Source organism: Perca fluviatilis, chromosome 2, assembly GCF_010015445.1.
Source record: "Perca fluviatilis chromosome 2, GENO_Pfluv_1.0, whole genome shotgun sequence".
In the NCBI taxonomy this organism is placed as follows: Eukaryota; Metazoa; Chordata; class Actinopteri; order Perciformes; family Percidae; genus Perca; species Perca fluviatilis.
The window spans coordinates 32,723,664-32,750,946 of NC_053113.1; the positions used below are offsets into that span (position 1 = coordinate 32,723,664).

General features: G+C 39.6%; 1 protein-coding gene and 1 long non-coding RNA gene across 3 annotated transcripts; both read right to left on the bottom strand.

Annotated features, from left to right (window-relative positions):
* Positions 1-5,715: 5,715 nt before the first annotated feature.
* LOC120572859 lies at positions 5,716-8,322 on the bottom strand. Its single transcript, XR_005641501.1, has 3 exons — positions 8,225-8,322; positions 7,682-7,796; positions 5,716-6,754 (listed from the first exon to the last, which is right to left on the bottom strand). It is a non-coding gene; the product is annotated as an uncharacterized LOC120572859 (long non-coding RNA).
* Positions 8,323-10,384: 2,062 nt separating this feature from the next.
* capn12 (calpain 12) lies at positions 10,385-23,411 on the bottom strand. 2 transcript variants are annotated; one of them, XM_039819045.1, is made up of 22 exons: positions 23,143-23,411; positions 22,338-22,407; positions 21,503-21,621; positions 18,513-18,646; positions 18,180-18,351; positions 18,011-18,094; positions 17,162-17,247; positions 16,944-17,021; positions 15,289-15,455; positions 14,923-15,200; positions 14,796-14,807; positions 14,637-14,716; positions 14,000-14,122; positions 12,832-12,868; positions 12,655-12,726; positions 12,521-12,566; positions 12,129-12,190; positions 11,737-11,805; positions 11,501-11,579; positions 11,278-11,394; positions 10,789-10,841; positions 10,385-10,681 (listed from the first exon to the last, which is right to left on the bottom strand). In XM_039819045.1, the coding sequence occupies exons 1-22, from the start codon at positions 23,341-23,343 to the stop codon at positions 10,655-10,657; spliced, it is 2,166 nt and encodes a 721-aa protein (XP_039674979.1). In that variant the 5' UTR covers positions 23,344-23,411; the 3' UTR covers positions 10,385-10,654. The 2 variants fall into 2 exon arrangements, with proteins under 2 accessions (XP_039674979.1, XP_039674990.1); XM_039819056.1 differs by lacking the exons at positions 21,503-21,621; positions 22,338-22,407; positions 23,143-23,411 and adding an exon at positions 19,913-19,933.
* Positions 23,412-27,283: the final 3,872 nt, after the last annotated feature.

Here is a 27,283-nt window from a genome sequence, read left to right on the forward strand (position 1 = left end):
ATTTTTTATTTCAATATAGCAGCGTATACCTTTCTTCTGTCACGTATATGTTGTTAGATATTTAGTCATTATTGTGATCCAATCTATCAAAGTCATGAAGGTGAATTTGAATTACAAGTCAAACAGACCAGTGATGTCTAAATATATACATCACCTTTACAATGAATTACTGTGGAACTGTGTCAACTACACGTAATTATGTTATTTTGTGCCTCCCCATGTCTTTGAGTGATGAAAAAAATGAAACGTGCTTCAGCTGCCCTCAGTGTCCTTCATCTTACGAGTGATAAATGAAAAAGTGCAAACAAGACAAAAAGACTGCAGTTTCTCCAACTTTCTGTCTCACAGCTGACAGCTGCTTTTTGTGAGAGCCAAATAACAAGCAAGCTTTGATATTAACCTCCACCTTCTCCCGATTCCCTTGTTCAGACAGACAGAATCTGGTAGTATCACAGTGATACTACCTAACTATCTAACTAAGACAAAACTAATGCATTCAACACAATTTGCTATTATTTAATTTTGAGAATCATTACATGTGAAATGTTTATTAGTTGCAGGGAGTATAGGAGTTATTCTATCCATTCATTTTCTGGTGCATATCTGGCCACATTCAACAACTGGCAGTACACTCCAGCATAGTACTTTCACAGGTAGTGTGTTTGTGAGGCATCCAGACCAGATGCCCACATCATTTAAGTTGTCTCCTTTTTGATACAAAAGTGCAGAGGGTCCACTCTGAGTTTCTTTTGGATATATAAGGTCCTCATCCAGTCACAAAGGATGACTGATTCTGTTTGTGTACCTTTATTTAATTAGGGAGTCTCACTGAGATCTCTTTTTCAAGAGAGACCTGAGAACAAGAAACATTAATGAGTTTTAACTAACATTCAAGCCACAAGTAGAGTTAATCAAAACAATTACAAGAGTCTTAAAATACACTAGGGAGTTAAGCTAGCTTGGAATCAGTTTGCTGTTCATGCCATATATGGTAAAAAAAAAGTGTGCACATGTGGAATATCTAAGTTATTGGATTGTGTACTCTAGTTACAAGTTACAAACAAAATAAATATAAGAAAGAAAGCTATAACAAGAGCTATTAGCCTCTTGAATCCATCAGCCTATCATTTTAGTCACTGCCCAGATCTTGTGACCACAAGTTAGGATTGTAACATACATAAATTGGTAAATGGAGTTTCCTCTTCACCACGATGGTCCACATACGTACAACATATGCCAGACTTCAAATGCAGCAGGGCCACTTCCATCTTACTAATGAACTTTTTGAACACAACTCGAGACACCTGAACTCCCTCACTTATGGCAGCAACCTAAATACTTGCTTGACTTTTAGTTGCAGACACAGCTGTTGCTTCAGTTATACAGGGATTAGATGCTCTGGAACAACATCCCTATGACCCCCTACCCCTACAGGACCCCTTTAATGGACAGTCAAGTCCACAATACCCACGTTCAATGAAAACGAACATTCCCATGGTCCATTCAATATTAGTGTGAAGAGCCGGTTACATTATTTAAACTTGTGACTTTCCAGTTTTTCTTGTTCCCTGCTTTAACACACACCGCTCCCTTGCAGCTCACTTTTGTCTTGTTTACGCTAATGTACTTGTGTTTATACAGCACAATCCTTTTGGCTCTCTGGTTAAATAACGAGCTTGTGTTTTGGAACCCACACAGCACGCACAGCAAAAATTGTCAGTGATCTGTGGAGAAGGTAAAACATTTGACTGTGCATGCGTCATAGCTTTGGTTGTGGGCTCTTCTGAGACAAAATTGTTCTCACTTGTTTCACCCAACAGAGTGGTATCAGGGCTCTTACACTCATTTCCCTCAGTGTTAACCAGTGAGTGAGGCTGTAGTTACCCGTGGCAGGGCTGACCTACTGAAAATAGGCCCTTGACAGGACTTGATGTTGAAGCACAAAGTAAAAAGATGCTGAACGCTTTGTGTGAGAGAGAGGTTATTGTGCAATGGCAGAACATTAAGTTGATGTACTTCAGTTTGTTTGGAATCAACCTAAACCCATCGTTGGGTAACAACACGTAAGATAATCTAATTTTAGTGTTTGTGCAGTAATATGTGGAGATGCCTTTAAATAACCATCTTTGCAAATGTTCACAACGTCAGAACAATTGGTGGTCTTTTTTTTTTTTTTTTCTGCTGTAAGTGCAGCCAGAAATGTCAGCATTTAGGTGCAGAAAGCAGAGCGGATGGCTCTATTGTATTATGTACTGCATGGGAGTTGGATGCCTAAAGTTAAATGCAATCAGTGGGTTTCAGTATATTCCACAGCTCTCTGTGAGTCAGACACAAGCAGCGCGTCAATCCTAGCCTACTTTCAACAGGCTCGCTGCCAGTCAGAGAGGCAAAGTGCCAGAGAGAGCGAGGGATACGAGCAAGAGGGTGAGGAAGAATGTGGATGAGATCAGAGGTGGAAAGTCACTCAGTATATTTAGTCAGATACTGTCGTTAAATACAGTGTTGAGGCATTGGTTGGCATTTACAATTACCCACATTTCCTACATTATAAATATATTAGTCCACTTCCTTTATCACAGCAGACACTTTAAGTTATCATATAGTAGGAAAAATTTTGCTCGTAACATTAACGATAGTTCTGTTCTGTTTAAGGGTCCCAGTAAGTCATGGCAGTGTGACAGTTAGCATGCGCAATACCAGGACCTTGATACTGAAGCAGCTAAATGGAATTTAGCCATCATTCATTTTATTATTAAGACCTTTGCCACCTGTCACATGACAGCTGAAGTAGCTATGAATGTCATTTTTTTTTTTTTTTTTAAGGACAGTTTTGTTTTGCTCTTTTTACTCCAACAAAGTAAAGTGACCAAAATATTTAGATGTTTTACAAGTAAAAGTGGCAATACTAAAATATGAAGACACAAGTAAACGTCCTGCAGTGAAAATGTCATTTTGGTAAAAGTACAGTATGTAAGTATCAAAAGCAAACTGACATGTTTTGTAAGTAAAATTGGAACCAGCAAAGTAACTAGTACCTGTTCAAAAGAAATTGGAATAAAATGTACAAGATTTTCCCGTGAAATGCAATGAAGAAGTATGAAGTAACATGAAATGAAATACTCATTTAATGAATGAGTACCTTAAAATTGTACTGGAGTTCAGTATGGTGCTTGAGTAAATGTACTCCATTACTTTGCAGCACAATCGACATGTAGCAGTCTACATGTATTCGGACACTTTTCTTTTCATGCTTTATTTCAGCGCATTCAATTTGAAGTGAAACAGTCACTGTGGTTCAAGTGCAGATTTTCAGATTTAATTTGAGAGTTTTTACTTCCAGCCATTTTTGTGCTTACCACCAAGGGTAAAGGCTACAAAGACCCGAAACATCCTTGAAGCCAACAATATCTGCATTTAAACATCATAGCCAGTGTTACATTTGTAATCCAATTTGCTGGAGTACAGCCACAGCAGTTAAATATATATCATTGTTCTAATGCATAAAATCTGTAAGACTAGAACACGCAATGCATTTTAACAATGAAACAGACCCATAAATGAATAATTTAACACTCTGGCAGGGACTTTAGAATTAGCATTAGCATACCATTTTGAAAGCAGGATGTACTTAATTTGTAGGGTTTCTTTTTTCACAATGCAGTATTTTTTGCCAATATTTAAGTAGACTTGAATACTTCTTCCACCTGGATGAGGAATGCGGATGCCAACTTCATTATTCCCCCCACTCAGTCTCTCTCAGCTTGTGTCTATCCAGAAGGTTTTGTTTCTACATTTTTTCCTCTGCTCACAGAACCCACCTCCTCCCCACTTCCTTACATAAGGACTGCCCTATCTTTTTTTCCAGGGACAAGTAAGAGGTAGTAATAAAGGGAGTGAGTGGGTGAGGAAGAGGGACTGATAGAGGGTGGGATCCAATGACGAGAGAGAGGGAGAGAAAAGATATGGGGGTAGAAGAGAGGACTGAACACGTCAGGAAGACCTGCATGTGTCCCTGACATCCCCCTCTCCTCGATGGCCTTCTCTGCCCACACAGTGCTCCTTCTCTCATCTGCTCAGTGTATCTCTCCTTTTTTCTCTTTTCTTATCTAAATCAGCTGTTGGCAATCTTTGAGATCACCTTCCTTCAGATAGATTCATTCCCCCCCTGCCTCCCTCCTCCAACCACCCCTGTTACAGTACATGTTGACCAATTCTCTCTCTCTCTCTCTCTCTCTCAGTTTTAACAAATCTGTAAACCAGCCAGCCAACAGTTTTAATGTAAATGGTATAAAAACAATGAGGTGCTTGAAACTACATTTTTTGTTCAATAAGCATACAAACAAGTTGAGCATGTGACATACAGTGACGATGGTATTCGAGTCATGAGGGGAATTTCAAACATTTTTGCTGTGGGGCATTTTTTTTTTAATACAGTAAGTAGTTTTTTTTTTTTTATTGACCAAAAACATTAGCAAACCATAAACACATTGCCAGATTAACACCGCCCAACAACACGCATTACAGGGGAAAAGGAAAAATAAAATTTTTAAAATAAAAATTGAATAAAACCTCTGCTTAAACTTGGCTAGATTTGGCCCTGTGGTTAAGGAGTAAATTGATCAGTAGGCGAGTTCCAGGTTAGGAGTATTCTTCTGGTGCCTTCAATTGAGGTTGTGTTAACCGTGTTTTTGACAGTGTCTATAAGCGCTACGGGCTGCCAATTTTCTTAAGCTGATATTTGGAGCCGATACTGCTTTTGCTCCCTAAATTTACATCATAAAAATGTAAATGCTGCCACACTGGATTTGTTTTCAGAATCTGCTCTGCCATTTCTTTAAAAATAATAAATAAAAACACAGATCAGTGTCACTTCTGCGATCATCTTACATTCATATCACCCAAATTATGTGTGCAATGTGCATCATATGGATGGGTGCACTGCATATGGTTAACTGTACAAGGGTAAAAGGCTTTCATCAACATCTACAACACAGCCTTGATGATGCAAGTTCACAAAGCAGTTCACAAAGCCAGGAGTTAGCTGCAGGTGGACTGGGTGATTTCCACTGAAGCAGTTTTGTCCTGTGTGCAATTAAGGACGCGAACAAAACAACATTGATAGCAACATAAATAGATGTCCAACTGTCGTTTTCAGGTATTTTATGTTATTTTAATTAAATAGGAATCTAAGAGTGCTTCGTATTATTGTTGATTAAACAGTTTCGACAAACTTTAGGTATTGCAGGCCAACGTTTCTCAAATACATACAGTAGTTTATAGAAGGAATACACTGATCCGATAGACCCTATCGATATTGGTGCACTGACCTTGTTAAGCTGATTGGGTGTTGGCCATGACGTAGTCTATATCCACGATGTTCCACTTCCAGGATCGCTCCCGTTCTGCTGGAAATTCCGCCGGATGTCACCCTTTTCGGATGTCCGTTTTCAGTTCCGTGACCTTCCACTTTCTTTGTGTTGGAATTTTAAACTGTGGTGGATTTATGAGGACTACGGTTAACTGCTCCTCAGATCTGTGCAGGGTAAATCCAGACAGCTAGCTAGACTATCTGTCCAATCAGAATTTTCTGTTGCATGACTAAAACAAGCTTTTAACCTACATGTTCTATCAAAACAAGTTCCATCCTGAGGCTATTTTCCAGCGGCACTGTGGCTCCGCTCGGCGCTTAGCACCCCCCAAAATGATTGTGATTGGTTTAAAGAAATGCCAATAAACCAGAGCATGTTTTTCTCCCATCCTGGATTGCTGTGTGGACAATGCGAGACTATGACGTGACCAATCATACAGTTTCCTTAATAATGTCATTATAAAACTCAGTGTTTCTGCATCCCTGACCTCATGTTTCATCACATACAAATGATTCCTGTGAATTCCACACCTTGAAGGTATACAGATTTGAAATTTGGGGAAATGGGAGCACTCGGTACACAGAGTTGATGTATCATTATTAGTAGAGGAAAAGTTGGATAGGTGCATCACTACTCTATACTGTAGTGGCATTTTTTTTTTTTAAACCTTAGGAGACTGTCAATCAGACATCTACACATGCAAATAGACAAAAGGGAGGACCCAAGTGGAAAATAGAAGGGCTAAAATCTATTTATATCATTAACCTCAAAGATCTCTTGTTGCTGTCCAAGTTTATTCCTGTCGTGAAGTTGGAGGAGAAGTAAAAAGGAGTTTCAGTGACAGACTACAAAACACAGGATGAGGAACAGAGAGCAGAGTGAAGGGGAGAGGTGCTGTACTGTAGATGCAAAGGCCGCTCTTTCCATCACAAATGATCAGCTATCTTCATGGGTTGTAAATAAACACGCATAATAAATACACCCCACATCCCATGACAACACACACTCACATCTTTAAATACCCCGGCTCTGACGACTGAGATAGTACTGCTCATCAAATTATTGCGTGAGCAGGCCCAGGCTAAATTTGCAGCCAGGGAGCCGACTTACGCAATCCTCCCCTGGTCTCCCTCCTGTGTCTATACAATGGCTTAAAATCTCACAGTACTGTCTTAAACCATCCCAGCCCTCCCCAGCTCCCACTCCCACTACACACTACAACTCCGGCCCTATTCCTGTACCAGCCCCCGCCGCTGTGGCACAAAAATACCAGCACCTCCAAGAACAGACACCAAGCCTGTCAGAGCATCATCACATCCCACAGGACAGCTGCGGGGAGGAGGGAGGGAGGAGAAGAAGAGCAGTTGGAAGGATGAGCACCGCCACTGTTGAGAGAAAAATAATCAACAGAGAGAGAAAAGAGAAAATCAACAGTCTGTCTATGAGGGAGAGGGCACAGTTTACAGTATATCCTGGTAGATTAGACACAAACTGCTTCTCTTTCTTTTGATCTGAAATAGCTGGCGCTCTTCTGTGTGTTATATTACAACATTTCTGAGGACATAGGGTCATAATTACTGCTTTTTTTGGAGTTACCCTCACACATGTAATACAAAATGATATGAAAGAATTAATTTGATTAATTCAATTCATTTTAACTCCCCTGTTGAATGAGCATTTCATTTAGTACATAAACATTTAACTATAACACATAGTTTTAAGCAGATGGGTTAACTGTTCTCACTGCTAGTAACATAACATAAAATATGTAATGCAAATTGATATGACAACACTTGTCGTGTTGTCGTTATGTGCTACATTATAGTGTGTAATAAAACGTTTAGTGAATGTTTAAAGGGGCTGTCCTTGAAATACTGAATAAAAACAGCAGGCTGGGATTGTCTCTACACGGCTCTCACAGACTGTTATGCAATACGTAAAATACCTAAGTTTTTTCACGGTCACATGCATTAACACGCATGTGCAGCCTGACTGGCTATGAAAACAAAGAACAGAGAAACTCTGATTACAACACACACAGGAGGAGTGTGACTCTATAACAATTTAAAGTCCCTCCCCTTCCGGTGGAGCACCATGGGACCTTATTTTGGAGAAAATACGTATTGGTAGTGAACGGGGAGAGACAAATAATTATTTAATCCGGTAAGATTTGAGCAATGATTTACACATATGATGTTCGGCATTTTTAAAAGATAATTTTGCAAGTCAAGAAGGTCTCAGTCTTTAGATGTTTTTTTTAACTCTTTAAGTACAGGACTGTAAAAATATGTCATTAAAAAAAGACTACTTACCCCAATGTCGCATAAGTGAGGTCCAGCTGAAGGTATGATGCCGGTGTGTATTGTACTGGGATGTAACGTTGCAAACACGAGCAGCGGGTCTTGCTCGTTCTTTGATGAAAAGATGCTGGATTAAACACATTAGGTAAAATAACTTCCCATGTGTTGTGGAAAATAGCTAAGTCAGCTAGCGCGCAAGCTGAGCAGCAAGCAAGGTGACGAGACAAGATATGTATATATGTAGTTTTGTGGTTTCACACAAAGCTAATTGGTACGACAAACATACAACAAACTGTCACTTGCAAAATAATAAAAAAATGTAAATTGACAAACAGCATATGTGTAATTCAACGGGATAAAATAAAATGAATTGTCTCTCCCTGTTCACTACTACATATATTTTTTTTATGAAATAAGGTCCCATGGGATCCACTGGAAGGGGAGGGATGCCATTACTCCATCAGGGCAAATATTTGTTTGCTGCTGTATTCATGTTCTGAATGTCAAGTAAAGCCCCTTTAAATATTGCTTATAAACGCTAAAGTAAAGTGTTACCTGGATAGGTGACATTTTCTTCTTTCTTAAACGGGAAAAAAACTGAAACACTGACAAGGTCCATCTACCAGTTTTTGGAAGACTTGACGACCATTGTTTTGAACATACACACAGGTGATCTCCATTGAACTTATCATGTGACTTCTAAAAGCCAACTGGCTGCAGCTGTGATGACACAGGTGTGCCGTTAAAGGAGATGTGATTCAATGTTGTAAAACAATAAAACTTCCACAAATATTTTAAATGCACTTCACTATTTACTATTTGCCATGCAACTTTGTGACCTTTTATTTATCATTGTGTGTGTATTTTGTTTCTTTCTGCCATTATCTATATCTGCTTGGAAATTCAATAAATAAAGTTTTAAAGGAGATGACAATCATTTTGGCAATCCCAATGTTTTGTTTTTTTTATCAAAGGTCATTTTAAAAACTTTGTTTTAGGTTAGTTATTTAGTGATTGAATTCAAGATTAGAGAGGATGAAGTGTAGTTGTTTATTGATTTATTTTTAGCCATGCTAGCAGAATGGCTGGAGGGATGGCAGTTTCGTTAGCTCTGTACTTTGTTTTTAGTGCAAATTAACAAACGTTAGCATGCAAATACACAAACTATTATGAACATCGTAAATAATTATACCTGCTAAACATCCACCCACATGCTAGCATATATTTAAAACACTGCTGTGCCTAAGGACAGCCTCAGAGAGCCACTAGCATGACTGTAGACTTAGTTTTGTTTCTTGGCTTTTCTGAAACACAGAAGGTGAGCGTATGAGAGCGAGCACATGTGCACTGAGTCCTGTGAGGCCTTTGCAAGCCTTGTTGAGTCCACAGTTGTCACATTGGCTGACTTCCAGCAGAGCTGAAGCACAGGGTTAGAAATGTACAAATAAAATAATAAAGCAGGTAGAGCTGATGGAGAAACCATACACTGAGAGGGTCCCTTCTGTCTCGCTCTTTCTCTCTTCCTCTCTTTATCACAATGTAGATGGATGGTTGCCGAGGACAACCTGTGTGTACTCACCTACTGATGAACAGGAAGTGATGTGTGAGCAAAGTTGCTATTAATAGCAACATGTGTAGAAAGGACTTTTGCTCCGTGTGTGTGTGTGTGTGTGTGTCACACGGAGGAGGAGGATGCAGATTGTGAGACTCAGACAGTTACTAGAGGGAACAGGAGGGGGGGTGAAAGAGTGAGGGATAGATGGAGGGACTGAGGAAACGTAGTGAAGGAGGGGGCGCGTGTGTGTTGACGCTGTACGTGGCGTCAGTGCGATAAGAATAGAGATTGTGAATAGACATAAACCTCACACCCTCAGTGGGGCAGGCAGTGCTCACTTTGACTGTGCGTGCGCACACAGATATTACCCAGGGTATGCTCATGTGTGCATGGATGAGTAACTGTTGGCCTGCAGTGATTTTTTTTTTCTTCAGTTGTGTAATTACATGTGTACCATTTAATTCACGTATTATATAAGAAACAGATTTTCTTTTCATTATTACAGAATTTCAAGAGTTGATTATGTGATCATTACTGAAAAAGGGTAATAATGTGAACTACGTAAAGGGTTTGAAACAACGTTCTTGTTAAAGACAAAAGGAATAGGGACACCTTTAAACTTTTTACATCTGTAGATATCCATTTTATTAATTTTTTAGTAAAGTAACAGTATTGCAAAACAATTAAATGATGGTGCTGAAGAAGATAAAATGACCATATGAGCATGTGAGCAACAACCAGAACCTCTGTCTTAACTCTCTGAGGAGAAAAGACTTTTGTAAACCCATTTCAGGCACCAAAACAATTGAGTGCAGGCACGTTTTCACAAGAGATTTGAGAACTATGTCTGCTTTAGGGCCAAATTATCTCTTTATACATTGCTCTGGGACAATTTTGGGAGTCACGATACAGAAAGCTGAGTTTGTTCTGAACATTTTGATATGAAACACATGGGGATCATTTGTATGTAAAAACCCTTAAAAGGAGAATTCAAGAAGATATCTAAAAATGCCTTAGATCTCAGATGGTTAAAGGCCAATTTATGCTTCTGCGTTAAATCAACGCTGTGGGTACAGTACGTAGGTACGTGGAGAGACAGACCCTAACGCTGCACTCCCACCGCACTTCTACGCCTTCGCACTTACCTGCACTTACCGTACTCCTACCGCATCCCTACACCGCACATTTTGATACTGAAGAAGACTAGATAACCTAAAAGCCTTATTGGGTTTAAATGAAAAATGGAGCTGGATATCATCCGCATATAATTGGTATGCAATATTTATTTATTTGTTTTATTCTATTCTAATTTATATTTTTTCTGTGTGTACAACTGCATTTCATGGTGCAATCCATGACAATAAAGCTGAACCTTGTTTAAAAATCAACAGCATGCTGTGGCTCAGCTGGGTCTCATGTGGAGACCCTCTTCACAGCATCAGGAACTGAAGCAGCCACTGTGGAAGGACAACAGGTGAGCAGAAAGCAGAAACTCAGAAAATCAAAAAAAAACCTGTTCAGGTCAGAATAATCACACAGCAGAGCATATTGTCCAGATACTCACATGGTTGATCCCTCTGTCTTTCACTTCTTGACTGGTCTCTGATTCATACAGAGCTGAGGAGCAGAGGGGAGGAAATGAATGCATACACTGTCTATTCAAAGACTCAACATTCAGTAAATTCTGCATCAAGTTTAGTGTTCCTTTTCAAAACTGAGATCCTGACAAGTATCCTGAATTAAATTTAGTGATAGTCCAAATACTCCTAAAACCTTTTTTGTAAAAATATTTTTATAAAATTATCTAAAATCTAATTGTAAAATGTCACTAGGTCACATGTGTGACATGTCTCTGTATGCAGTGATGGAAGAAGTGCTCCTTTACTTAAGTAAAAGTACCAATACAACAATACCAGTAAAAGTCATTCATTCAAAATCATTCAAAATCATTCAAAATCATTCAAAATCATTCAAAATCATTCAAAATCATACCTGAGTGTGTGTGTGTGTGTGTGTGTGTGTGTGTTTATGCGTGTGTGCGTGTGTGTGTTACCGAAAAGCTTTTGCATCCTGTTGACACATGACACAAAGCCGTGGAAGGGCATTTGAAGCTCTCCAGATGCAAAGCGCTCAGACAGCAGTTGAACTACCTTGCTATCACACTGCATCCCTGGGAAACAGAGGAGTGGACAAAGGTGTGAAGACCAAACAGCAACAGCAGCAACCATCTGTGTGCACATAGTGGTGTGTGTGTATGTGTGTGCGTGCGAGCATACCAACAGCTTCCAGTGCTGTACTGAGTTCAAAGGTGCTCATGGTCCCAGAAGAGTCCTCATCGAACTTGATAAAGATGGACTGAAAGAGAACGCAGCATCAGAATAAGTAATGATGACACAAGTCACACGCACACACACGCGTGCACACACACACACACGCACGCACACACACACGCACGCACACACACACACACACACACACACACACACACACACACACACACACTGAGCTGTACCTGCAGGTGGCGCAGACTAGACAGCAGGGTTTCTGTTTGTTTACGGCTGAGACTGGAGCGCCCTTTAGTCTGCCAGCAGAATTAAGGACATCTCAACAGGACAGAGCAATAAAGTTATAAGGAAGCATAGTAAAAGTGAACAGTGGGGCGGCACAATGACTCAACCGAAGGACTGGGCTTCGAACGCCTTCGTCAGCAAGCATCTTCCCTGCTGAAGTGTGGAACTAGCAGAGGTCAATGAAGTTTTTAACATTAACTGGTGAAAAACATGTCATTTCTGTAAGATTTGGTAAACCAGATGTACATAGTCAAAGTCTAACAAAGATTGTATTGAACTACAAGCAGACTATAATGTGAGTTATATTATTGAATATACTTAATATAAAGGATACAGCCTGTCCAAAGATGAGCTGTCTGCATGTCTCCAGTGGCAGATGGTAATTTTTGTCAAGAGCTGTGATTAGGGGAAGAAAGACACAGATTGATGCAGAGAAAGATAATACAGGTTTAAATTGGATTAAGATGAGGAAAGGTGAAGGTGAGGACAAGTATAGTCACTTTTATTACTCAATGTACTCTATCTGACTGCAGCTATGAGCCTCTGTCTAGACTGGTGACCTCTGTGGCTCCACTGGCCCAACTTTTGAGGGAACATGTCACTACTTTGCTCCCATCTAGTGGTCATTACAGATATAATATAGTAAAATATTGCTTGTGGTGAAGCTCTGTGTCATTTTCAGATGCAGCTAAAACATGAAAAACTGGATATAGTAAAGATTTTAACCTGTGTTGAACAGCTTCATGATCTTCTTGGCGTTCAGTCTGTCATCCTGCCGGGGGAGAAAGAACACACGAGATAACCAAAGGCCCTCAATTTACACTTTTATTAAATAAATGAATGTACAATAGAGTTCTTACTTGGCTAGCCTCTTCATCAAAGGTTTTCTGAACTCTCGCTTGATCCTCCGGGGAGACGGGAGCTGCCATAAGCTGTTCAGTGGCACAAACACACCAAACAAACATAAACAGACTTTATTCTTTTGGTTAGCTGCTGTTGGCTGATGTACAGTATGTGGACGAGACCACTAAACTCACCTGGAGGAAGCCAGAGGAGCAGGTAAAGTCCTGAGTCCTGGAACACAAAGACCATGCCAGATTATACTTACACACTATAACCTTACACACTCAGAAATATTCTCTGATTTGGTCTTAGATCCTTTACTTAAGTAAAAGTAGCAATACCACAGTGTAAAAATACTCATCAGCAAAACGTAACATATGTAAAGTACGCAAATTGACTTATTATGCATAATTGCCTTATTTAGAGTGTTAAATTATGGAGCCCCCAAAGGTCCTGATGATTTTATGCGCACAAGATAATATTGTTGCAGGACTTCAGGGGGCTCTCCTTTAAAGTCTGTTGCAGGATAGTTACAACTTTATCATATCTTATAGGTGCCCTTATTTTAACTCCTGTTATTTTAACAGGTCCATTCAGCCACATAACTGAAAACACCAGTGTGGTTATGTAGGGATTTTAATTTATGACAATGCATCATATTTAAAAGGTTGATCATGTGTTTTGTCTTTACAATCAAAGTAACTACATCTGTTGATTAAATGTAGTGCAGTAAAAATGACATTCACTGAAATGAAGTGGTGTGGAAGTATAAAGTCCCATAAATTGGAAAGACTCAAGTACCTCAAAATTGTACTTAAGTACAGTACTTGAATAAATGTACTTAGTTACTTCCCACCACTGTACTAAAAGTATTCAAATAATTTTGTAAAAAAACAAATTACAATAATCTTGATCACTGGGAAATAAATCTGATTATTATAGTCAGAGTGAGTACAACTACTACTACTAATCTCAGTAATTGGCTGTTGTTGCTAACAGAAGCCAGAAGAGGTGCTTTTACAAGCCTATTGTTGAGACTAATTGCAATTTTCTAAATTACACAGTAGTATAATGTTGTAAGTTTGAGTGTAGGTAGAGGGGAGTGTGGGTGACTATGACTGTGTCTTTGAGAGTGGGAGAGGCTGGAGGGGATTCAGAGAGCCCTCTGGAAGTGTTGTTGGTCTATGATTTCACAGTAAGACGCATGTAACCTTTACACAAGCTGGCTGGTAAATGGAGCTGTTTTTCTGACACCAGGCTATTTTTATGGTAAAGGAGTGAACAAAATGACATTTAGTTCATCTTCTCTTGATTTTTGTCCCCATGTTTTAGGCCCTAAACGCTAATTTCCCTCCATCTTACCCCAGAGTGTTTCCAGTCTTGGAGAAAATGCGGACAAAGAACTCTCCAGGCTGGTTGGGTTGATAGGTGGACGCCACGATGATGTACTTCCCCGGGTCCAGCAGCAGCTTCTTCCACACACCCCTGTGGCACAAAGTTAATGAGCTACTTGCTGCTAACATCAGAGCCATGTGCACTTACTGTTAAATATGTTCTCTGTTGTTTTATCCCAATGTCTTTTCTTTTGTTTTTGGCAGCCCTGGCCAAATGAATTTTCTTTTCTGGATGATAAAGGGAATTTGTATTTGCAAAATAAAAATAGTGATTACAGATCATTTGAGTTATGCTCAAATTGTACACAGATTTCAAGGTTTCTGGGACTAAAAAACTCATTGATCTCTTCTTCCATCTTTGCATTTAGTTGGAAAAGTAGTACTTGTTTCAGTGCCTAAGCAGATTTGTTAAGTTGAGGTACAAATACGAAGGGATTACACTCGATTCAGCGCACAGTTAGCAATGAATATAAGACATTTTACTCTGGTCTACAGTCCCTAAAGGTACCAAGTAAAGGCACCAGCACCAAATGTTCTGCTTTTATGAACAGATTATTAAATAATTACTAATAAGCTGTCATTATTTCTCATGATGGTTTTTTTACCTCTGAGCCCTATATTTCCCAGAGCGACCCACAGGGCGAGTAGTCATGAAGAAGCTGCGAGTCAGACACGCACCCTGGAGCTGTAAAAAGAAAGATATAAATGATCTATTCTACTTAGATAATGAAAGATTATGTATCTATCCCTCATTGAATACTCACCTCAGGAGAAACCTGCAAAAAAATGGGAAACACAAACATGGGTGTGAGTTTATTCTGAAACAGAATAAATGTGCAGAGACTCAAAATATTTAATAAATCCAAAAGTCAAAAATAAAGTGTCTGTGACCTCGTAAATATGGAAAGCTATTTGGAGGAAGTTGACTATATCCTTCCTGCGGTTCTTCTGCAGCAGCTCCACCAGCACGGTGCATTGTCTGCCTTTCTGCTTCGGTTTCTCTGCTTTCTTCTTGTCCTCTGGGATCAGCATGTCATCTTCATCCTCCTCATTATCATCCTCACCATCAGCCTCATCATAATTCTCATTACTACCCCCCTCGTAGACCTGTCCTGAGTGGTCCCCCTCCGTTAGAACCAACTGGAACTGAGGATTTTTCCAGAACGATCCTGAGGAGAAAAAAAAAGTATGATCACTTTAAATGATCCAGGTAGAGCTTGAATGCATTTTTGTGTAAATATAAATTCATAAACATACGGTTGTATTTGCGGCTACCACCAGCAGAGCTCCCCTGTAACCAGAATCCTCGATGTTCACTGATGGTCCAGGTAGAGGCAGGTGGGTTTTCCTCTTCAAGATTGTCAGGATTCACACTGCAGAGCTCCACAACGTCAAACAGGCTGCAGAAGTCCTCAGTACTGATCCTAATAGAGAGGCAGCGTTTCCATTTGATGCAACTTTATACTTCCACACCACCAGTGTTGTGCCTGAACACGTTCATTGAACGATAGTTCATGAACTCGTTCATATTTTGGGCGAACATGAACTGAACGTACTGTATTACTGCCTGATGAATGTTACTGTGAACTCGTTCATTCTGGTGTCTGTGAACGGCACGCTCTCTCAGTTTAACTTTGTTCAATAGGGTGCCAGATTTCTATAGAGCCTTCCCTGCGAATACCCGGCTAAAACACACCGTAAACAGGCCTTAATATGTAGTGGAAAAAACACCCAATCTGGCAACACCAGCCACCAGTGTCGCACCGCCGCATGCGTCATCAAAACAAAAAGCCGCAAGGATGCGTCGTACGATCATTTAAACGAGTTTTAAGGTTAAAGGTCGGTGAGGATGGGAAAAATCTTACATTTCTGTGCAAACTTTGAACTAGTTCATTTTTGGAACTGTGAACTTGGTTCAAAATTTTGAAGTATCAACTATGAACTGAACTAGTTCATTTTAAAATTTGTGAACTGAACTTTGAACTAGTTCATGTAGAAAGTGAACTTTCCCAACACTGCACACCACTACATCTCAGAGGCAAATATTGTACTTTTTACTCCACTACATTTGTCTGACAGGTTTAGTTGCTGTTAAGATTACAATTATTTCTTCCCCTTCCTGTCCAATTAAAACCATGTACTGTATCTCTAAATGTGGTAATTTGTTTCTGATAAACTGAAGGATGAAGTGTTCCTTTATGGGTTGAGAAAAGACTCTTACTTCTTAAGCTAAAGACAGTCTTTAAAAACCCTCTTGGATCAGCTGGACAATATGCATCATCACAAAGCTGAAAACAGGGCATTTTTTCTGAGCTCATGAAAAGTCCGTCGGTGGTTCTCACAGGACAGCGACGCTACAAACATATGATGACTTTATAGAATATAGTCTCGCATTGCCAGACCTACTGTATCTCCACAGTGCTGTGGAGTAATATAGAATATATATGGAGTATATAGAATATGATGCATTACTGTAGATCAAACTACCCAACAGAAGTTAAAGTGAGCACATCTACGGTAGTAAAATGCAACATACACATTAATGCAGCAGTAATATTAATCCAAAAACAGATGTAATAATGATAATCAGTGGTGGAAGAAGTACTCAGATCTTGTACTTAAGTATAATAATAGAGTTAATGTACTTAGTTACATTCCACCACTGTATATAATAGTAAAACACTGACAGGGACAATTGTCCTGCAGAATGAGTACTTTTACTTTTGAAACTTTATTTAGCTGATAATACCTATATATTTTTTTTTACTTAAGTAAGGTTTCTGATTGCAGGGCTTAAAGCTTGTAGTAGAGTATTTTCAGTGTCGTATTAGTACTTTGATTTAAGTAAAGGATCTGAATACTTGTTCCGAAGTGTACGTTTGTGTGTTATCCCAGTAGTGTGTGCCACGTACCAGAACTCTCCATCTTCGTTCTGTTGCAACTGAATTCTTTCCTTCTCTGCTTTGACCACGTCATCCCACTCTTTACCCCTGCAGTCACACACACACATACACACAAACAAAGAGAAACTGAGTGAGTGCTCTCCCTCCCTCCCTCCCTCTCTCCCTCCCCTCTCTCTCTCTCTCTCTCTCTCTTTCATACAACGTGCACAAACAGGATGCTTCCTCACTTGTCACTCCAGGGTCCACGATATTCGACAAAACCCCAGGGGTTCCTCAGCTTCAACAACAAAACCTCATCTGACACTTTCATCACCTGAAACGTGAAGAGAGAAGACATTCACACAAGAGTAAAGTCTTATAGATTGTTTTGTCAGTTTTGAGTTTTATCTCAGTGTTTTAATTTGTACTTAGAGATGAGATGAGATAGCCCGTTGGCCAAAAAGATCTCACCACAAGGTCCATTAGTTGTTGTTCTGGAGCTTTCGATCGCATCACACGCTGTTTTTCTTTTGTTTCTAAGGTCAAGAATGAGTTGTCAATCACAATTTTTGAGCCAACATGGATGAGCAGTCTTTAAGGAGCTCAGAAAATAAACAGTTGACATTTGATCAAAAGCACCAGAACAGCTACGAATGGACCTTGTGCTGAGATATATTTTGCCCTATAGATTATAATAAATTATGGTGGGATGGAATGATATGAGATGAGATGAAAATACACAATACGCTAGTTGATTAAATTAAGGTGAGACACATTAAAATATGATTAGATTAGGTCAGATTGACATGAGATAACATTACATTACTGTAAATTTGATTTCAGTGATATTATATTAGATTAATTAAGTATGATTTGATGAGATGGGATTATTTAAATGAGATTACATTAGATTAGATTATAATAAAAATGACATGAGATTAAATGACAGGAAATGGCTTTAGATAATAGAATGGTCTTTGTGGAGAAACTCTATCATTGCAGAAACCGAGAACACACAAAACAACATATTGATGACAATGCAACAATAAGTAATGGCAGCAGCTCAGTGCTGCTGTGTGTCTCTGTGTCATACTGGCCTTGTCGGTGTTGGTGATGGCGTAAGCGTGGCCCTTTATCAGCCCCTTTTCTGTCACTTTACCAATCTCAAGGGTGCTGCAGGCCTGTGAAGACAAAGAGAGGAACTCAAATGGATCTAAAGCAAGCATCCACCTGTGTAGTGTGAACTTTTTGGAGCTGTGTACGTACCTTAATGAAGCAGCTAAGCAGGCTGCCTCGAGACAGGGCGGCTGTCAGAGACCTCCAGAGGACACGAGGGGTACGAGATGTGACCTTCAGCGAGCGTGCGATGCCTCCTGTGAAATCCTCCATCCCCTCTGAAATGTTGCCCCCCTTCAAGCTTCCGTAGCATCCAATTAACCTACACACAATGAGGTGAGAAAGTGTATTTCTTTGTGAACTCATTGTAGCGACACACACACACACACACACACACACACACACACACACACACGCAAACTCAAGTGTGGGCGATCTAAGACATTACAACCCAGAAACATATGCTTGGTAGTGGCAACTGACTTGGCATAGGCCTTCTCCACCAGGGCGCTCCAATACTCGTTGCGGGTGCGAGAGTAGCTGAAGAGCAGACGGCCTTCGCATACTGGCAGCCTGTCATCCACAACCACCTCCACCCACTCACCATACTGCCAGAACTGCACAGGGACACACAGCGAGAGGGATGGTGAGAATAGAGCAGACATGGATGTAATGAATCAGGAGGAAAGTTAATGAGGAGGAAGGCAGAGTGTAAAGGGACAAACCACCTGAACTTGTGGAGTGAAGTTGTGTTTCTATTACATTTTTTTTTTCACACAATATTCACTTTCTTTTTGCTCTGTTTTTGGTCTCAACCAACTCCTGTCAGAAATTTGTGGCTCTTTTGTTGCTAAATGCTCAACTATGTTCACCAGCTAGTCGCTAACTGTGTCTTCCTGCTTTTTGGTGCTGATCAGGTTGCTTTTTTGTTGTTGTTGAAAACACCCCAAAACGACAAACAATAAAGTTGTGGGCCAGAAAAGCCCAAACATTGTGCGGAAACATGCTATTAAGCTCAGTAGAGCTCAGTCTGTGGGTTCATCACTATGAGCGGAAGTAGTCATGTTATTGTAAAACTATTGATTATAGCCTTTTTAAAGCAAGAGTATGTAACTTTTAAAGGAAGAACACATTGTTCCTCTTAAAAAATAAAAGTTGAATTTAGAGGCAATACAATGCAGTCGCTCAATTCAGTACACTCTGAGGTTATACCCTCAACTTTGTAGCTACACCCTTACTTGGTCTGGTGTGACCGGTATTGTATGTTTTTATTCCTCAGTTTATTTCATTTTTAACTTTTTTTAATCTTGTATTTCATTTCATTCTTTTAAAATCCTATTTATATTTGAGTTTTTATATTCCCTTGTGTTACTTTTATGTCTATGTTTAATGCCTTTAGGGCGTTATGATTGGTCAAAACATTATTTAACATGAATACTGAGCTTCTGTAGGAATGCTAACCCAATGTTTGGCACATTTTACTAATAACCTTTTTATGTCTTATGTAATGTAAATCACTTTGAATTGCCTTGTTTCTGAAAGTGGCTTTACACATCAATTTGTGTTATTAAACCACACAATTTTGTACTACTGTAGAAAAGACTAGACTATGTTTAGAGAGAGAAAAAAAACAATGAAAGATTTTAAACCCTATGATCTATAAAAGAACAAGTTAAACACTGTTCTCTTGTCTGACTAAATAAAATTAAACCACCTCCCGAGGCAGTTACTGGTCATGACTAGGGGTGTGTACTGTACTGCTAACTGTGTGTACACAATAGCAGCCGAGAGCAGGCCTGCACTGGCCTTTCATAGCTGCAGCTGTGTGTGTGTGTGTGTGTGTGTGTGTGTGTGTGTGTGTGTGTCTCAGGGGTAGTCAATACCTGCATGTCTGGACTGCTCTCCCATCACGCTGACAGGGTGAAATGAGTTCCCAGGCCTTGCATCCTGCTTGTTAGGTCATGTCACATTCTTCCTAACAGTCTCTAAAGGTCCAATGTCCCGGGTCAAAATAATCACAGAGGAGAAGCCGTTAAAAAATTATCTATATCTAACGAGTGTGATTTCCTTGTACGTATAATAAGGTGATATTTTATTGGTCTGTGCAGGTCAGAGCGTGTGAATGATAAACTCTCTAGATTAAAATCACCACTTTTAATAAAGTGATAAAGAGGTTTTATGTTTGTCTCTTTTAAGGTGTGAGACATGCAGTGATGACTGCAGGATGAGTTGATACCTGTTTGACCCATTGAATAAATGCCAGAACAAATACGCCCACATATTAAAAATAGGTAAAGTCTTAAACATATGAATTACTTTAAAGACAGAGAATGAGTCTTTTTACATGAAGTGACATACAATGATCATGTGTGAATTAGGCATACAATTTAATACGGTATGTCTATAATGTGCTTCAGTATTTAACACACACACACACACACACATACACAACCCAAAGTTTGTCATATATGGACAGTGATGGGCACTCATTAAGCCTCATGGTTCAGGCAGATACAAAAAATTGTTTTAGTTGAATGATCAATATAATGTTAAATGATATATGACAGATACCTATCTCAAGAACTATCAATGGATTAACTCCCTCTATGGGTACAGTATTTTTTGAATACTTGCTGTCCCCAGGTTTGACGTGTGGTTTATTTGATTAAACATAAATTAATGTAGGAATATGGAACATGTAACTTAAATATCATCTTAAATAATACATGTCATGAAACGAGCTTTTGACACAGTGACCCTCTTTAGACAGGGCCACAATCTAAGGTAATTAAGCAGGAACCCACCTTATGAGTAACTCCACAGATTTTAGAGAACTGAATTTTTGGTGGAAGAGTTGCATTGTGGGTAATATAGGCACCAGGTTTTGACAAGGAAGAAGAATGCATGGAATAAAAACAAATAGGTATCTCTGGTTATGCTGTCAATTTTGATCTTATTTTTCTAAACTGTCCATCACAAGTCCAACAAAGTTATAGAAGTGCAATGCTAAATCAGAGAAGTACTCCTTTAAGGCCCATATTATGTAGGTTGATATTATCCTTTCATATTCCCCAACAAAGTTACATATTACCACAAGATTAGATATTTTTCTGGAGCATCAAATAAGTAGAGCCACACTGCCAAACTAAAAAGCATATTGTAGTTGTAATAAATGGTTAACCTCAACATAATTACAGCTTATCATAAGTATTTGCTTTCCCAAAGAATATCAAGCCACATGCCCAGGCAACATGAGGCGAGAGGTGACATTGAGATATAGAGCATGTATGGTACATTAAAGTATTAGCATACGAGGAAGACTTTAGTTTTTGTGAGTGTGATTTTGTTGTTGTTGGTCAGCAGCAAACAAGGTGTTGGTCTGAGCTGGCTTGATTGGGGGTCTAATTAGCAACTTTTCTCATTAGCAAAAAAGGGCAGGGAGTCAGAGGTTCTGTGTCATACATGATACTCACCATAAAATGGAAGATCCCTGCATAAGGCTCGGACAGGCTTTGGTTGGCTGGAACCACCTTCACAAAGAGTTGGGGGTGCATGGTGAGACAGGACAGGGCAGCCAGCAGCCAACAGTTGCCTGATAAACAAAAAGAAGCGGCTATGGACACATCTTAGAGGATTTGTAGTGTTTCGTAATGAATGGTTAGTTGTTTTTTTAAGAGCCAAGAAAGCACTGGTCTCCAGTGAGTAACAGGCCACATTCCTCCGCCACAGCAAACATGTGTTCCAGATGTTGCAGAAAAACACGTACAGTTTGAACGTAAAACTCAGACATGAAAGAAGATGGTGGAGGCTGGTACTGATCTTGGCCATCGACATATCTGCACGCAACTGGTGACATAAACCAATTTAGAAATCTCAGAGGAGGAAGGAAAGTTAGCTGTTGAGCAGAAAACAATCTCTTAGTTCACCACAAATGAGAAACACACCGAACAACAAATATTTAAGCAGAATCTGTGGGCTATTAAAGACTGGACTATGACGGGGTCTGGACCTCCTGCAGATTTGGAGTTTAGGGAACACAGAGTCCCTGGGGCTGTGGTGCAGACATAATGTTCTAAAGTCACTGCATTTTACAGCAATCAAATAAATAGGAACAAACTGAACTACTTACAGGAGTGTTTCAGCTTTTGTTGATTTAAATTTTTCCAGGATGTTGTGCAATGCCAGTCTAAAATAATTCAGCATGACGTATCCCAGTATCTCATTCCTCCTGAAGGATAGATGAGCAGTGGGCAGGAGAGGCAGATTTGAATGTGGATAGAAATTGAAGTTTTCCTGAGATGTACTCACCCAGTTGGCCCTGACAGATATCAGTGGTTCCAATCGTGTCCTCCACAAACACAGCGTTCTTTGAGATTTCCTGCAGAGATGGAACAAGAGGAGGACAGTGTGAGCACAAGATGGTATAACCACACAAACATCATAAGTATGCGATAAGACAGGACATTTGAAGAAAAGGTTAGACGATTAATGAATTATTCAATGTTTACACATGTTGCCGGTTATTCTATCAATTTATAATTCTATATTTAATCTATAATCTGTGACTGAACAATACATATGGCTGTCCCATTTTACCTTTCAAAATTATACATTTTAGCTTTGAGACTTTAAAAATGCTTTTTCTTCAGTTACTCTCTTAAGGAAACTGCTCCTGGTAATAAATTCCTCAGACTTGAGCCACACCTGGATCACTGTCAGCTGAACATCTGTCTACAACTCTGCAACACTGTTGATAAAGTCCCTGTGAAGAAGCAATGCCAAGAAGATACTTGCAATTACATTTAACATGTTATTGTTTAGGCATCTCTTAAAACCACTACAAGTGGCCAAAAGATGCAGGCTACATGAAGACAACTTCCCCATTATATTAATCTGGTATGCCTGCAGAATATAATCCAAATGTTGGCAGCATATTCTCAAATATGTATTTCTCATGTTTTGGCTGTAGAGGAAGCAAACATGACATGATTATTGATTATTTTACAACCTAAAATGTTGTGTCAATTGTTTTTTTTAGACCAAAAACACCCTACAGTACAACGTCCTACAACAACTGGCGCGATAGGCTACACGCATGCACAACTTGGTCTACCTTGGGTCGCTGCCACTTGATCGCCTTTTTGGGGTTAGGATCTTCAGGCAAACCGATGGACTTCTGCTCAGGTAGAAAGGTTGGATCAGCAAACAGCTGTCCGGACTTCAGACACTTTTCTAGGAGAGCCTGGAAGTCCTGATCCCTAAACTTGATCGGGTTCTCGATGGAGCCCAGACGTGCCTCCTTGTCGGTCGCCATGCTGCCAGTGAATCTGCAGTCTAAACTCTTTATCCGCAAAATGTGTGAGCACTGAGCAGCCAGTGCTTAAATACAGTTAACAGCGCACACCCACCGCAGCCAGCGAGGGCCATATGGAACCTAGCCCGGAAAGGTATGCAGAACGCCGGGGGCCGCGGCGAGCTGGAGTCGGAGTAATGACACCGTGTCAAGAGTCTCTTTGATCCCCCTAATTTATTATATAATGATCATCCTGAGCGGGCAGAGAGACAATCTTCTACTAGGCCATAAGATCCAGGAGCCGCCACTACAAGAAAAGTACAAACTTGTTTTAGACACAGTATCATAAATAGCCAACATCTACATTTTCTTTTAAGGAAACTTATATTAACCAACAGATTGATTTATAGAGCACATTTACATACATATTTATTTATTCTATTTAATTTAATTTTGTATTGGATACTGTTGTGTTGAATTGGAGGCTGCTGATACAGGCCTACAGTAGGTCAGAGGAAACGCTAGGTGTCAGTCTACTCCACATAAAGGCCCCAGACCACAAACCAACACATCGAAGGGTTTACTGTAAATTGTGGTGATGGTGATAATAAATAAGCCGGTGAAGAGAAAGGCATCTTTAAAAAAAAAAAAAAAAAAAAAAAACTCCAGCTCTGTTCAACTGACATCAAATAAAATCACATTGTTGGCTGCTTACAAGATGTAGAGACGAAGCACATAACAAATAATTACTTTAATTATCAATGTAGGAGGTTCATGGCAGAATGGATTGCAATGCTTAGTATTATTTGTCAGTTATAGAAGATGCCTGATGATGGGCTTTAATATAAAGTTTTCAGCAACTGACACAAACCTCTAATTGTCTGTGCTTATATGTGTTACATGTGTATGTTAAATGATTAATCTATCCAATTTATAGCTTCAGATTTGAGTTTACTCATTAAAATAGCTCATCTTCTTACTATCCAAATGTCATTTTTAAAATGAGGCAAAAGAGGAGCTGATAAAAACGTTAAAACACTCATCTACAGAAGGTTGCTTTCAGTTATGGAATGTATAGGCCTATTTTTGTTTCCAATCTCATAAAAGATTATTGAACATCATTGATTTAAACATAAGGCAGTAAAGAACAGGGCTCTATGTTATAAAGGGAGCGTGCCTACGTTCCCACAGCCCTATGTTCCGACATTTCTAAGATTATTTTCAAAATTAGGCCCTATGTTCCCACAGTTCCCACATTTCTAAGATTTTTTTTTTGGAATGTAACCCTAACCCTAAGGGTTAGGGCCAAATTTTACGAAAAATCTTAGAAATGTGGGAACATAGGGCTGTGGGACCATTGGGCTGTGGGAACATAGGGTTGACCCCGTTATAAAGATGCATATACCACATGTATTCTAAAGTTCATTAGTGTAGTACTACAATGGATAGAACAATATCCAGTTTCATAATAATGTTTATTTAACAAACTGATACAAGGCTTGTATCAGTGTTAATAATCATTTACGTGCCTCATTGATCAGTTATAAGCCATTAAAGATTTGTGAAAAATGGATTGTTGTGAAAACCATTGATTAATAACTTGTTAACATTTAAAACTGCAGAGTTGAACAGCTTATTAGAAAGAGACTCGATTCATGACTCAACAGCCAGATACATTTTATAACCTGGCAACCCAACCCAACGTTCTGATTAAAGGTTTAGATCTGATCTATTAACCATTGATAAAGCATTAGTAACAACTTATAAACACTTTATAAAGGGTTCTTTATGTGGTACCCTGAAAAAATAAATCAAGAATGTCTTATGAAACAAACAAAGATATTCCAACATTATTATTTTATCATTTTCTAACCAAAAACTTTCTTTCATGTACAGTTTTTTTCTTTATAACTAATTTACAACTCTTAAAATTACCTTGAAATAAAATAATCTCATATAATTGATTTTTTTCTTTTTTTTTTACTTGTTACCAGAAAATTGATTGTCAGTGCACTAAATTCCTTTTGCATAATGCCGGTGTAATAGACTATTCATAGGGACTTGTTCAGCTGTGCCTATCTATATTGACCAACAGTTTTCAGAAGGGGTGCTTTGACCTCCTCACTTGTGAACTCTGTTCGGGACTCATATAATCTGAAGTGGACACCCAATTACCATCCTCCTCGTCCCTCTTCTCTGTCCTCTTGTGTTGTGTCCTTCATTAAATTTAGGTGGATATCCATCTCCAATAAACTGTTGTCCTGTGGTGTTCACTGCAGGCCTCTTCAGGCGTCTCCAGCAGTCCCTCCATCACACGCCTGATTACACTGAAAACGTGAGACTGATCGGGACTAAACAAACAAGAAGAATAGCGACACAGATTCGCCTAATGGTCACCATTTAACTCTATTCATGGGCTCTCTATTATGTCCGTATGGTCTTTGAGGACGGGCTTATAGGAAGCCTTAGTGACAAAGGTCAGAGGGCCGAGCAGACACTCCCACACCTCCAAGACCTGCTCTGATCTCACGACCCCGGCACCAGTAGCCCCCGGGCCCCTCTCCTTCTCCCCACTGGTTAACCGGCTTTGTCCCGGCCCGTTTTCTGCCGCATCACTCATACACATCACACCGGGCTGAGCGGGGCAGGAGATAATCAGCCCCCAGTAACACTGAGAGGAAATTACTAGAACATAGGCTACCTACAACAGGCCGATATTTGTGTTTATCTTTTTAATGATGGTGTTTTTACTATATGTGTGTTTTACGTCTGTTGCCTTATATTTTTTTACACTTGTAGGCTACATCTTAAACTAGTTTGTTAAATCCATTCCTGAATTTGGTTCACTTATTCTTCATTTTCCCCACATAGGTCTTGTTAACACTGAGGCAGATGGGCGATCTATTTTTTTTATTTATCTTTTGGTATTCATTCATGTAATTTATGGTTGAATTAATTTTGATGTTGAGTCACATCCTAACCCTAATGTTCCCCCATCTAAGTAAGGATCATTAAAAACATAAAGAGTTACATGGGATTGGCAGTAAGCATTTGTTGTATGTGGAGACTCTGGTCGAGGCGGTTAGAAGCTGCAGTTCACCTGCCTTCAGGCCTGCAGGGAATCAACACATGAAAGCATTTTCACCAGTCACAGGACGGAACTCTACCTCCTAGCCTTACTATGCATGCTACCCAGGTAACACCTCTGACCCCAGCAGCACCATGAGTGGTGTAGGAAGGGGGTGGGCAGTGATGGGTGTATGCTCAAATCCAGTTTTTCCTGCATTTTTGGACGTTTCTGGGCTTGACAAGAAACAAAACTGACCTGAATATATGTTTGTGTGTGCATGTGTGTGTGTGTGTAATTACACAAGCAGGGTCACCAGGTGCAGCAGGAACAGAGTAATCTGTGTGTGTGTGTGTGTGTGTGTGTGTGTGTGTGTTTATGAAAGACAAAGAGAGTAACAGACGTTTGAGGTACAGTTTGTCAAAGAGTGTTTGAGCTGGCAGATGCTTGATTACCTCATCTCGTCCAACTTCTTTAGGTTGGGATTTAGTTGCACTTTAAGTTCACCCTTGAAGCTTTATACATGAACAGTATAGTGCAGGTGTAAACAGGATGTGATGTAAAAATCACCTTTTGCCAATATTCAGGTCAAAATCCATTTTAGAAGACACCAAATCCATGATGCACTAAGCCATTAAGCTTCACCTTTATTTCCACCATATCTGATTCATGCTGTGTTCATGCGGAGTGAGTGTGTCATTTCGGTTGTCAAGTGGACACCATTTACCATTTCATGAGGTCACCAACAGCTCCACGTGGCTCAACAGGATGTTTGGTTATCCCACTTAACTGTTCAGACACAACTGCTGTCAGCCAGCCCATTCCTGTGTACAGGCTGATGTTTAGAAGATGCTAATACAACTTGGCATGCAGGATAATGTAGAGCGAGTGGGT